This window comes from Podarcis bocagei (assembly GCF_964188305.1).
Source record: "Podarcis bocagei genome assembly, chromosome: 9".
NCBI classification, from domain to species: domain Eukaryota; kingdom Metazoa; phylum Chordata; class Lepidosauria; order Squamata; family Lacertidae; genus Podarcis; species Podarcis bocagei.
The window spans coordinates 6,189,012-6,201,093 of NC_138134.1; the positions used below are offsets into that span (position 1 = coordinate 6,189,012).

Here is a 12,082-nt window from a genome sequence, read left to right on the forward strand (position 1 = left end):
CACACTGTCGGTGCGAAGATGTGCATGGCGGCCGCTGGTGTTGCGTCCTCCAGATACTGTGGCTTACGGGAGAGAGCGTCTGCCATGATGTTGGTGTCCCCCGGGACATACTCTATTCGGAAGTCGAAGTTCGCAAAGAACTCAGCCCAACGTATCTGCCTCTGGTTCAGGAACTGTGCCGTGCGCCAGTGCTCTAGATTCTTGTGGTCCGTGCAAACCTGCACCGTGTGCTTGGCGCCGATCAGAAAGTGCCTCCACGCCTTGAACGCTGCATGAATTGCCAGCAACTCCCTGTCCCATATGGTGTAGTTCTGCTCGGACTTGCTGAGCTTCCTGGAGTAAAACGCTCCCGGTCGCCACACCCCCTGCGGGTCTTTCTGCAGCAGGACCGCCCCCACGGCTCTGTCCGAAGCGTCTGTCTCCACCCTGATCGGCTTGCTGGGGTTGACATGAAGCAGCTGCTCTTCCGACGCGAAGAGACGCTTGAGTGCCTGAAATGACTGCTCCGCCTGCTCTGTCCAAATGAACTTCTTTTTCTTGGAGCTAAGCGTGTCAGTGATGGCCGCCGTCTGCATCGCGAAGCCCTTGATAAACTTGCGATAGAAGTTCGCAAAGCCGACAAACCGTTGGACCTCCTTCCGGTCGCGCGGGCTCTTCCAATCCAACACCGCTCGAACCTTGGCGCTGTCCATGGCGAGCCCCTTGTCAGACAGCTTGTAGCCCAGAAAATCCACCTCCGTCACGTCAAATTGGCACTTCTCCAGCTTGGCGTAGAGCCTATGTTGCTTTAGCCTGCTCAGCACTTCCTTGACGTGCTTGTCATGCTCCTGCTGCGACTCCGAAAAGATCAGGATGTCATCTAAGAAACAGACGCACGTCTTGTAGAGCAGTCCCGCCAACACATGATGCATAAATGCTTGAAAAACGTGGGAGCCATTTTGCAATCCAAAAGGCATAACTCTATATTCGTAGGTCCCCAGGGGCGTGAACATGGCTGTCTTCCACTCATCACCCTCCCGCATGCGAATGAGGTTGTACGCCCCCCGCAGGTCCAACTTGGTGAACACTCTGCCCTTCCGTACCTTCGCGAGGAGGTCGTCAATTCGGGGCATGGGGAAGTCCGATGGCCTAGTCACACTGTTCAAAATCCTGTAATCCACTACGAGTCTCTTTTGGGGCGTGTCCCGCTTCTTAACAAAGAATACGGGACTGCCCCCCACTGCCTTGGACTCCCGGATGAAGCCGCGCTGCAAATTATGATCAATGAACTCCTTGAGTTCTTGCAGTTCGTCCTCTGACATGGAATACAGTTTCCCTTTAGGCAGCGCCGCCCCCGGCAGCAGGTCAATTTTGCAGTCATATGGTCTGTGAGGGGGTAGCCTGTCTGCCTCCTTCTCGCAGAAAACTTCCAAAAATTCAGCGTACTTGTGGGGAATCGCTTGCAGCGTGCCTAGCAGCAGCTGTGACTCCTCTTCCTCTCCTTCCTGCCTGGGCACTATGCAGTGTTCAGCACAAAAGGAAGAGCCGAAGGTCAGCTGCCTCTGGTACCAAGCCATCGTTGGGCTGTGCTTGTCCAGCCAACTCATGCCCAATACAACGGGCGTGTCAGATAGTTGAGTGACGTTGAAGCTGATGATTTCTCTGTGATTCCCAAGTCGCATCACCATTGGTGGCGTCTGCTTCACCACTTGCCCCCCGAGCAGCTCCCTGCCATCCACCGTGACAACCTGCAGGGGCAGTGTGGCCGGCAGCAACTGCACAGCGTGCCTGTCGACAAAGTCCTGTCCTATAAAGTCCGCATTGCTGCCTGAGTCGATGGTGATTGGCACGTCTATGGTGATTCCATTGGGCAGCTGGAGAGATGCTGTGAGCCTCACTACTGGTTTGGGCGGGAGGGGGTTCACGGGCTGTAAAATCTCTGGGGACTGCGTCACTAACACGTCTGGCTGGGCCCCAGGGCCTCTTCCTCCAGCCAGACATCGTCGTTTCCCTGCTGTGGTCCTGCTTGCTGCGTTGCTGCAGTCACCATTGCCGAGGCTGCAGTGAGCTTGTGGGGCCTCTGGGGACACTCTTTTGCCATGTGCCCTGGTTCCTCACAGACGTAACACTTCCTGTTCCCTCTAGGAGGCTTCGCTTTCACTGCTGCCGGTGCTAGGGCTCTGGTTGCTGACTGAGCCCTTGCACCTCCAACCTCCATAGGTTCGGCTCCTCCTCCTGGCGGAGGCGTGGATTGCGCCCGCGCTGCTTCTCTGGGAAGGAAGGAGGGGCCCCCGGCTGGTTCGCGCCCTCCACGCCCTTCTTCCCTGCTCCACGGACGTCCTTCCAGCCTCACCCCCACTGCCAGTGCCCTCTGAACGACCTCCTGGGTGGTTCGGGGTCTCTCCCCCCTCGCGATCTCATCTTTAATCGAGTTGTGCAGCCCCTCCCAAAAGAGGTCTCTTACCGGAGCCGAATCTCTGTCCCATTCCAGGGCACTGACCAAGGCGAAAAAGCGGGCATGATACTGCCTGACGCTGGCCCTCCCTTGTCTCAGCCCATGCACCTCCTTCCGTGCAAGATCCACGTCAATACTTGATAAAAAGCACCCATCCATCGCTTTAATAAAGGCATCCGCATTCTGGAGCGCCGGATCCTTATCTCTCCATAAATTGCGTAGCCATGCTTTCGCATCCCCATGCAGATGGGACATGATGAACCCCACTCTCTCTTGTTCATCTCTAAAGTCTTTATGCAGCAGTTGCAGTGCGCACAGTACGTCGGCTCTAAAGTTGGGATACTGTTGCAGGTTCCCATCGAAGTGAGAGACTAGCCCGCCTGTCCGTCTCGCCAACCCAATTCCCTCCTGCCGGGGTGTCTGCTTTGTCAGCACGTTTAACCTGACCTGGAGATCCCTGCAGGCGGCAGCTGCCTCCTCCTCTCTCTTCCTGGATGCGAGAACCTCGGCGTTCAGTTGTGCCACTGCTTTTCTGAGGTCCTCTATCTGCTGCTCAGCCGTCATGTCGTCTGCCGTTCGTGAGCTCGCTAGTAGGCACCTGTTTCTCTCCCCTCCTCGAGGCTGTAGATGCCCACAATGAAGAGACGGAGCTTACTGTCAGAGCTGCTTGAAGATCCTAGCTCACAGAGGATCACGCTAGCCAGCGATCATTAAGTAAAAGTCTTTATTGAATTACAGTTTCCATTCTCACGCTGCTGCGCGCAAACTCTACGTCTAGTAGCTAGATCGGCGAAGCTCCGTCTGAGTCTCCGCCCCGTGTGCACCAACTTAATATCCTAGCCTTGCTCCACCTTTTCCGCCTGACTGTCCTCCTCTGGGTCCCTCTACCCCCCGGGGCTTCTTCCTTCCGGGATTCTTCTGACGCTGACCCGGACCCTCCTGCCTCCTTGCGCCGGGCTTTAGGACCTGGTTCCCTTTCGGGGCTGCTTACTGCGCCGCCTTCCTCTGCATTTGAACTTGGCGCGCGCGCCCAACCTTCCACTTTCCTCTTAACCGTTTCTTCGCTCCCCGATGGAGGCGTGGCCACTCCTGACTCATGCCCTCCCTCCTGTGGTGAGCTGCCAGCGCTTCCCCCCTGGCTCCCTTTCTCTTCCCTGCTTCCTGGCGGTGACGCTGGTCCCGATTTCCAGCTGCTCCCCCCTGAGTCCCCTCTGGCTCTATCTTCCTGGGGTGCCCCCCTAGACTCCCCCCTTGCCCTGGCCACTGGTGCTCCTTTCTGTGAATCCTCTGATTCACTGGAAAGACTGGGAGATCTCGGGTCGTCGTCATCACTCATCTTTTCTTCTGCCTCCTCCCCTTCGCTCTCTGTCTCCTCCCTTGCCCGTGCCTCTGCTCCTAAACCCCTGACAGTAACTTAATATAAAAGCAGCTGACCAAATCACACAATGAACAGTACATACTAAGATACACCATCAAACAAATATTATCTCACAACTAATGTAAGGTACAGAAATATTGGGGTAGACGAATTTTTCTGTTTTGGAGGTGGTGCAGAATTCTTTCATGGAATTCCTATTAGCTGTCCCTCAAGGCACCTCTGCGCCTCTTTTAAAGGCAGAAACAGGATTGCTTTCTATAGAAACCTTTGCTCGTGTTATACTTGCTTTGCACTGGCTGAAGCTGGTATGTGTGAATGGTTCTCGCCTGCTCCCCCTGCCCCCCAACACTTTCAAGAACAACTCCAGACTTCAGTCCCAGACTCTTGGGTAAACTCTGTTTGAACCACCCTGTATGCTTATGGGATTAATATGGAAGTTAATCCACTTTCTCTTCTACCAAAGTTAAACAGTTTTTCAAAGAAGGAATAAATGTTTATTCTAAATGATAAGACATTTATTCAATCAGATAAATGTAATAATCGTTATCCTATTTGCTGCCCTTTATATAAAATGGCATTTGGTTTGGAGCAATACTTTACTACAGCTCCTTTGAGAAAATCAGTTTTATGGCTTTGGTGGATGTACTGTCTAGGAAGTTGTATTTGTGATTTGTGAGTCCAGTGAAGTTGAGGATATCTCACAGCTCCGTGTTTGAGTCCCCAAGGTATAAATTTCGCACCCATGTCCTCTGCCTCCTGTCAAACAGATACGCCGCTGGAACATATAAGTACATTGCTAGAAAACAGTGACATTTCTATTACCATCCAGATTGCAAAATGTGTTCTGTCTGCTAGAAAATTAAGAGCCAGACATAAAAAAAAACTTAGTGGAGTGAATGGGATACTTGTAGTATCTAGGCCAGTGGTGTCCAAACTTTTTTCAAAGAGGGCCAGATTTGATAGTTGTTGAGCTTTTCTATGATTTTACCCCAAAGTTGTTGACTGGTGGGCTGGATTAGGCCCCTGAAATGGACTTTGGACATGCCTGATCTAGGCACAAATTTATATGGTCAGTGTCCCTTTACTTCGTGTCTTGATTGATGGAATATGCTAAACTGAACTGTATTTTCACATGTATTTTATCTTGAATCGTGGTGGCCTATGGGTTTGAACAATAAAATGTTTAATTAAAAAACATAAAATGTATGGGCAAATAAATAAGTCTTAAGCTGGTGCCAAAATGTTAAGGATGTCGGTGCTGTGTCTTTTACGGGAGAGCATCTGACAGGTTGGGGTGGGGGGCATCATGGAGAAGCCTCTACCCTGGTAACTCAGAAGGTATTTTGCTTCTGGAAGTAAGGAGCACAAAGAGCATTTCTCCATAATTAGGGCCAGCTCGGCCATTAGGCATACTGAGGCAGCTGCCTTAGGCAGCAGAAGCCCCAAGGCAAGAGCTCTGCAGGCACAGACGCACCACTGGTAGCAGTGATGATTTGGGCTGAAGCCACGCAAGATTGTGTGCAAGATCTCACCTCCCCAAAATTGCGGAAGCGGCAGGGCGGGCAGAGAAGCAGCAACAGGCATGGTGGTGGCAGGAGTGGCAAGGCAGGGAAAGGCAGCTCCATAATTCTGCATTCTGCCATTCTGACCTCGCATGTATCTGTGTTGACATCTGCCAATTCTTTTCTTCCCCCCTCTTTTTCTGTTGGAATGGATCTGAAGGGAGAGGGTGCAGCTGCCAGCAGCCATTGCAGGAGGAAGAGGTGGCCATGTGATCAGAGTTGAGGTAGGGCAATTATTCCAATACTTCTACGTTCTCCACTGAACTTAATGGGGCCTGCTTTTGGAGAAGGATTCCACTGTGAAATAATAGCTTTGTAACATGGTGGTTTTTGGTTAACCAGAACAACTGACAGATCTTGAAACCTGATTGGATGTTGAAAAAAATCAGATCCATTTTTTAAATATGATCTACTGAAGTGTCAAAAGTCAAATCAGACAATCAAAAATGATTGCATCCTGAGGCAGTTTCAGGTACTTTTCGACAAATGTCCATGAACAAATGTTTCAGAAATACCTGTCCCAGACACCCATAGGTTCCTAAACTGATCATCTAAATTCAGTTATGTGAACCCAACTTACCACATTTTTTTCATTTGGCTTTATGGATATACTTCCGTAGAGTTCTTCACCCCTTCTTACAGTTAGGTAGTCCTCCAGGTAGAAGACAGTTTGCTTCCAGTGGGTGTAAGGGGCATCTGGTGCTAGAAAAGGAGACAGATTATATGCAAGAAATTCCCCACCAATCTAATATTGTTTATATTTACACCAATGAAATGGAGATGATTTAACAAAGTATCTTCACACTGGCATTATTGTCGGGTGATTCCATGGTGAACAATGTAACATTTGTAAATTTCTTTACATAATAGTTTGTCTTTTAGCTAATGTTATTTAACTCCTATGCCATTAATGTCACTTAATGTTATTAAAATATTGTTAATTGCCCTGATCTTCCCTACAAAAATAATCAAGAAGCACACCACAATAATCCTTTCCTTTTATTGTGTTTTAAAATGTGTTACTAATGTGATCATTTTCTAAACTCAAGACTTTATCCCTTAAAACCCCACTCAGTGTTATCACGTTTCTGACCCTGATGTCTGTAACTGGAGACAGAACCCACACCCTGAAGCCAAAGAAAGAACTTACCTGTAGAAAACCCTATTTTCTTGTGGCACTTTGTAAATTCTATATTAAAGTAAGTAACCAAGGCGTGAATGTAGTCATTGCGCTGAATTTGGAGGCAAAAGGCAGAGGTAAACACCAGGTCCTCAGTCTTCACTGTATAAATATCCACTTCCTATATTGTTGGGGGTTGCAGAAGGAGAAGAGAGAAGCCATAGAAAACATCAATATAAAATACCAGGGTTAGGCAGTTTATATTACCTAGGTAAGCAAGTCTGCTTGTCTAACTAGAATGATCTCCTGTATCTGGCCTGTTATACCTCTCGTGAAGTTAACCTTGCATTCCTTGCCCAAACCCCTCGTGCAAACACAACCTCTTGCATCTGCCCTGATGTGAGTCCTCGACTGGAACCTATGTGGGAAGTGGCACCTTCTCTGTCCAAACTAATGTTGCCAAAACTTCCTCTGCCGCCCTGGGTTGCTGCAACGGTACCTCGATTAGGTCCACTGCTTACAAAAGGTCTATAACAGGCTTCCTCAACCTCGGCCCGCCAGATGTTTTTGGCCTACAACTCCCATGATCCCTAGCTAGCAGGAGCAGGGACGATAGGAATTATAGTCTCAAAACATCTGGAGGGCCGAGGTTGGAGGAGCCTGGTCTATAACTTCCCCTTCCTGGGAACCCTCCAGCAGGGAGTGGTACAACAGGCAATTGTTTGCAAAACCCCTTTGAACTCGCTGCAAAGAAGCAGAGCAGACAGAGGAAAGTAACACCCACAATGAACACCTTTTAATTTTCAAAAGAAATTTTGGGCTAGCCTGTTAATATTGCATACTTATCTAATCATACTGAGGTAAAGAAAGGAGGAGGGGAACACACAAAAAACTCATTACGCACTCTTCAAGTGGCAAGGCTGTCCACATGTTACAAACAACACATTCCAGGTTAACAACACATGCCTCAAGCCACCTTTGCGGCCTGTATTTCTCCACCAGGACTGTTGCAAAGCATGTGTCTGAACCCCCCACAGGTGTTTGTGTCCAGCACTCGTGTGTATTCACACACACTTCTGAGAAGAATCCCAAAAAATCTACAGAAAGCGAGTGTGACAATTTTGTCACAGAACCCACACAAATGGCAAGTCAAGAAACAGAGTGGGGTAGGTTCTTTGTTGCAGCTAATGGGATGAGTTTCATCCCACTGTTGTGGAGGAAGAATATTGAGCAAAGACACAGTATTCCCATATGGCATTCAGGTGGGAGGACAGTTGTAGCAATGATCCATTACAGCAAGTGTTCTTCTCTTCCCATGCTTACTAGTGTAGGTTGCTGTGCCCTGGCATTCAATAATAATAATAATAATAATAATAATAATAATAATAATAATAATGATGTCAGGGGTTCAGAGACAGAGGCACAGGTGAGGGAGGAGACGGAGAGCGACGAGGAAGAATCCCAGGACAGTGAGGAAGAGGATGACAATGACTTGAGATCTTCCATGAGTCTCTCAAGTGAATCGGAGGATTCTCAGGAGGGGGCGCCCCTAGTCAGGACAAGGGGGGTCACAGGGGGGACCTGCCAGGAGCAGGGAAGCAGCAGGGAAACCCCGAGCGGGAGTGGGAGATCGGGGCCGGCTTCCCAGCAGGAACGAAGGGAAGAGAGGGGGGTTCCCAGTGTGACACACGGAGCGGAGCAGGAAGGAGACAGGGGAAGGAGATCTGGGGCTAACGTCCTGGCGGAAGAGGCGGAGAGTAGTACAGGGAGTAGTGTAAGTGTCAAAAGGAAGGTCAGGGGTAGCGAGCGCGCGCCAAGTTCAAATGTGGAGGCGCGCGGAAATGGAGAAAGCCCGGAGGAGGAGCCTAGCCCCAAAGCACGAAGGAGGGGGGAACAGGCATCTCAGGAATCCGCTTCAGGAGAGAGCAGGAGGGAAGGAACCCAGGGGGGCAGAAAGACCCTGCGGAAAAGGAAAGACAGGAAGAGGTGGTCTAGCACAAGCCTCTTAAGTTGGTGCAGGGGCGGGACCGATTCAGAGGGGACTTCAAATGTCTGACGTTAGAGACTCGGGGCTGCGCGCCTCGGTTGTGGAACCAATAATGAACTGCAATAAACATCCTTGTATATAAGAAGAGCTTGGCGTTGGTCTTTTGTGAGCTGAGACCTGAGGCAGCCTTTGACAAATAATAATAATTTATTTATACCCCGCCCATCTGGCTGGGTTTCCCTAGCCACTCTGGGCGGCTTCCAATATTAAACACAATATTAAAATACAGTAATGCATCAAACATTAAAAGCTTCCCTAAACAGGGCTGCCTTCAGATGTCTTCTAAAAGTCTGGTAGTTGTTCTTCTCTTTGACATCTGGTGGGAGGGCGTTCCACAGGGCGGGTGCCACTGCCGAGAAGGCCCTCTGCCTGGTTCCCTGTAACTTCACTTCTTGCAGTGAGAGAACTACCAGAAGGCTCTTGGAACTGGACCTCAGTGGTAGAACGATGGGGGTGGAGATGCTCCTTCAAGACTTGGTGTAGTGAAGTGAAAGTTGCTGTTGGCTCTTTGTGCCTGAGTATTGAGGCAGAGTACATGCTAAATAAAAAGACTTTTGAGTTTTAGCAATGTGAGCAAGTTCTTAGGAGTGATCAAGAGGCAAATTGCTTGCAAAGTCCCCCCTTTTGTGCTCTTGTGTAAACTGCTCTTTCTCCACAGTTCTCCAACACAAGAGTTCCCTCTTGGGAGCTAGGTACATAGACAAGAACTGTGTGTACATCACAGTGTGGTGTTTTTGGGTACACCACATCCTGACCCCTGATGTTCCCAAGTGGGTGGGATGACAGAGACAGCACGTGGATGTTTCGCCATAACTGTAAAACCCACAAATTTCTCACTGATGCTTTTGCAATGCTATTAATTACAAATCTCTACAAAAGAAAAGAAAAAACATGCTAAAATAAATTACTGTTGGTAACAGACTAAAATATATCATCACTACAAACTGGTTTCAATTAACATACAGCTACAGTAATTCAGATACATAAAAATTCTTCACACGTACAAAGGATTCAATTATGAGCATCTCTAATATAGCAACATTTCTTAAGACTTTATATACATTAATATTAAGCTCCCCAGTAAGCCAAAGGCTCACCAGAATGAAGGGGAAGCTGGCTATAGACATTCAGAAATGGCAAGCTGTCGTGAGGCAGCCACTGCCCCTCTCCACCACCAAGGGCGGATGCACATTTACAACTTCCCCTTAACCCATTTTTCCTGGACTAGATCATGCATAGTAATTATCCTTTCCATTAGTTAGTGGCATTTACTAGCTGCAACTTTTGACCAGAGGGGACTGAAGCCACCAGCATTATGGCCTGTGCCATAGTACAATGGAACACCGTTGTGTGTCCTTTATATAGAAGGATCAACATTTGAAGCTGATTAGCAGCATGAAAAGTCAGAGCGAAAGGACAAAGACCAAAGTACTAGATCTCTGAAGTCACAGAAATCTTTTTAAAGTAACACTATTTTAAATTTATACTTTTAGAAACGCCAAACCTTTATTAAACAGGCATTGGTCACCACCTGCTTTGGGTCTACAATGTCCACCAAGGGTTCCTTCATGGCAACATCCCTGATACAGGTCATATCAAAGCCATATACATTCTCCCACCCTGTCAAAACAAATGGAGAAGGTCAAAGGTCAGTACAAATAAAAGGGAAACATTTTCAATTCGTGCAAGTTTAGCCTAGGGAAGAGAAGATTAAGGGATAAATGCTGTTTTCAAATATTTTAAGGGCTGTCACACAGTAGATGATGCAGATGTTCTTTTGCTCCAGACAGCAGGACTAAAGGTTGGAAGTTTCTAAAAAGAAGATTTTGATTAAACATGAGGAGAAATGTAATAGCAAAGCTTTTTGAAAATGGAAGCCAAAAGCAGAATTTTGAGTCTGGAGACCTCAGGAATCTGCTGTGGCAAGGTTACAAGGCACTTTTAGGACAAAGTTGCTCACATTCAGACAGAGCGTGATGCAAGTCTCTTGAAGTTGTTTGGCCAACCATAGGGATGCTTGGCCCTTGTCCAATTGTGTGTGTTAGGCCTTGACCTCCTTGGACTTGCATACAGGCTGCACTTGATGGAGGAATACAATAATCCTCTACACAGCAATATCAGCTAACAAACAGCTTGTATGAAATGCATAGAAGAATTGTAATATCTACATACTTACAGTGGATTTTGAAGTCTTTGTACTGCCTGTCTTCAATTGCTACCACATACAATGCAGCCCGGTCTGGAAACATAAGCCCCCCAGGTTTCTGTTGATGAATTATGGGGAAATAGATCTTATAATCTAGTCACTTGACAAAGACGTCATATTTCTGAACTGCTCCTACAAAACACCCACCTTTGCTTTCTTTGAAATCCTTCATGTTACTAAGTCACGGGGTTGTTACATGAATTACCGTATTTTTTGCACCATAACACTCACTTTTTTCCTCCTAAAAAGTAAGGGGAAATGTCTGTGCGTGTTATGGAGGGAATGCCTACGGGTGGCATGCCTACAGATTTTCCTCCTCTAAAAACTACGTGCGTGTTATGGTCGGGTGCGTGTTATAGAGCGAAAAATACGGTACTGTACTTCTAGAGAACTGCAGGGTGTCACTCCAAAATGAATCTTTGATTCTAAAAATCAATCAGATCTATTTCTCTGTTTATTTCACCCTCTTTGCAGATCTTTTAGAGAGTCTCAGAATGACTCCCATTCCAACAAGCTAACGGGGTATTGATGGGGGGAGGACAATGACTGGCAAATTAATGGCCATTCATTCCAGCAACAAGTGCACCTACAAAGCACCTACCAGCCACTTGTCTCGAGCGAAGATGACAGTGTTAAGCATGGACTCATAGAGAAGTGAGTAACCCATCCACTCACTGACGATGATGTCTACTTTGTCCACAGGCAATTCAACTTCTTCTACTTTACCCTTAAATATTGTGATTACTGTAAGGAGCAAAAAAGAACATATTTCATATAAAATGAAAAAAGGTTTCCTTTTTCTAAACAAATCAAGGCATCCGGCCCCCAAACTCTGCCTGTTACCTCGCAGCTACTCTACAGGGCCTTCTGCAACTGCAAATTCTGTCAGGACAGACAACATCAGAGCAATTTTTTCCCCTTCTCCATAATGGTGAATGGTGCAACTTACTTTCCAGCAAAACAGCTTTAGACACAAAGCACAACTTGAACTCAGCAGAGGAACTCAGAGCAGCTTGTGCTGCTTTCCAAAGTGACAGATACAGATATGAGCTGAGTCTTGTGGCCAACAAATACCCTTAAGATCTGGAAAGTGCCTGAGGTTTACTTTTTATTGAACAAAGTTTTATCAGTTTATTTTGGTAATTTATGATCTGGTATTCATGAAAATCATACCCAGATCTTAGAACAACATATAAATATATAAAATGTAATAAAATACATAAGGAATGGTTTACAAAAAGAAAAACAAAAAACACCTAACATAGTAACAAACAAAAACAATACCCCCCCCCCATTAAAAAGGCTATATATTGTTACATTAGCCAAAGGCCTGGG

The 12,082-nt window shown here is 47.3% G+C and overlaps 1 protein-coding gene across 5 annotated transcripts in view; it reads right to left on the bottom strand.

The window, feature by feature from the left end:
• PRMT8 (protein arginine methyltransferase 8) overlaps positions 1-12,082 on the bottom strand; it is a 30,919-nt gene that overhangs the window by 3,902 nt on the left and 14,935 nt on the right. For 3 of the 5 annotated variants that reach the window (XM_081207850.1, XM_081207849.1, XM_081207847.1), the window contains exons 5-9: positions 11,349-11,491; positions 10,718-10,805; positions 10,046-10,161; positions 6,525-6,675; positions 5,955-6,076 (exon numbers count right to left, since the gene is read on the bottom strand). In XM_081207850.1, the coding sequence (XP_081063976.1) occupies positions 5,955-6,076; positions 6,525-6,675; positions 10,046-10,161; positions 10,718-10,805; positions 11,349-11,491 (620 nt within the window). Of the gene's footprint in view, positions 1-3,849; positions 4,588-5,954; positions 6,077-6,524; positions 6,676-10,045; positions 10,162-10,717; positions 10,806-11,348; positions 11,492-12,082 lie in introns of those variants that run through there. The other 2 variants (XM_081207848.1, XM_081207851.1) reach the window with 1 other exon arrangement.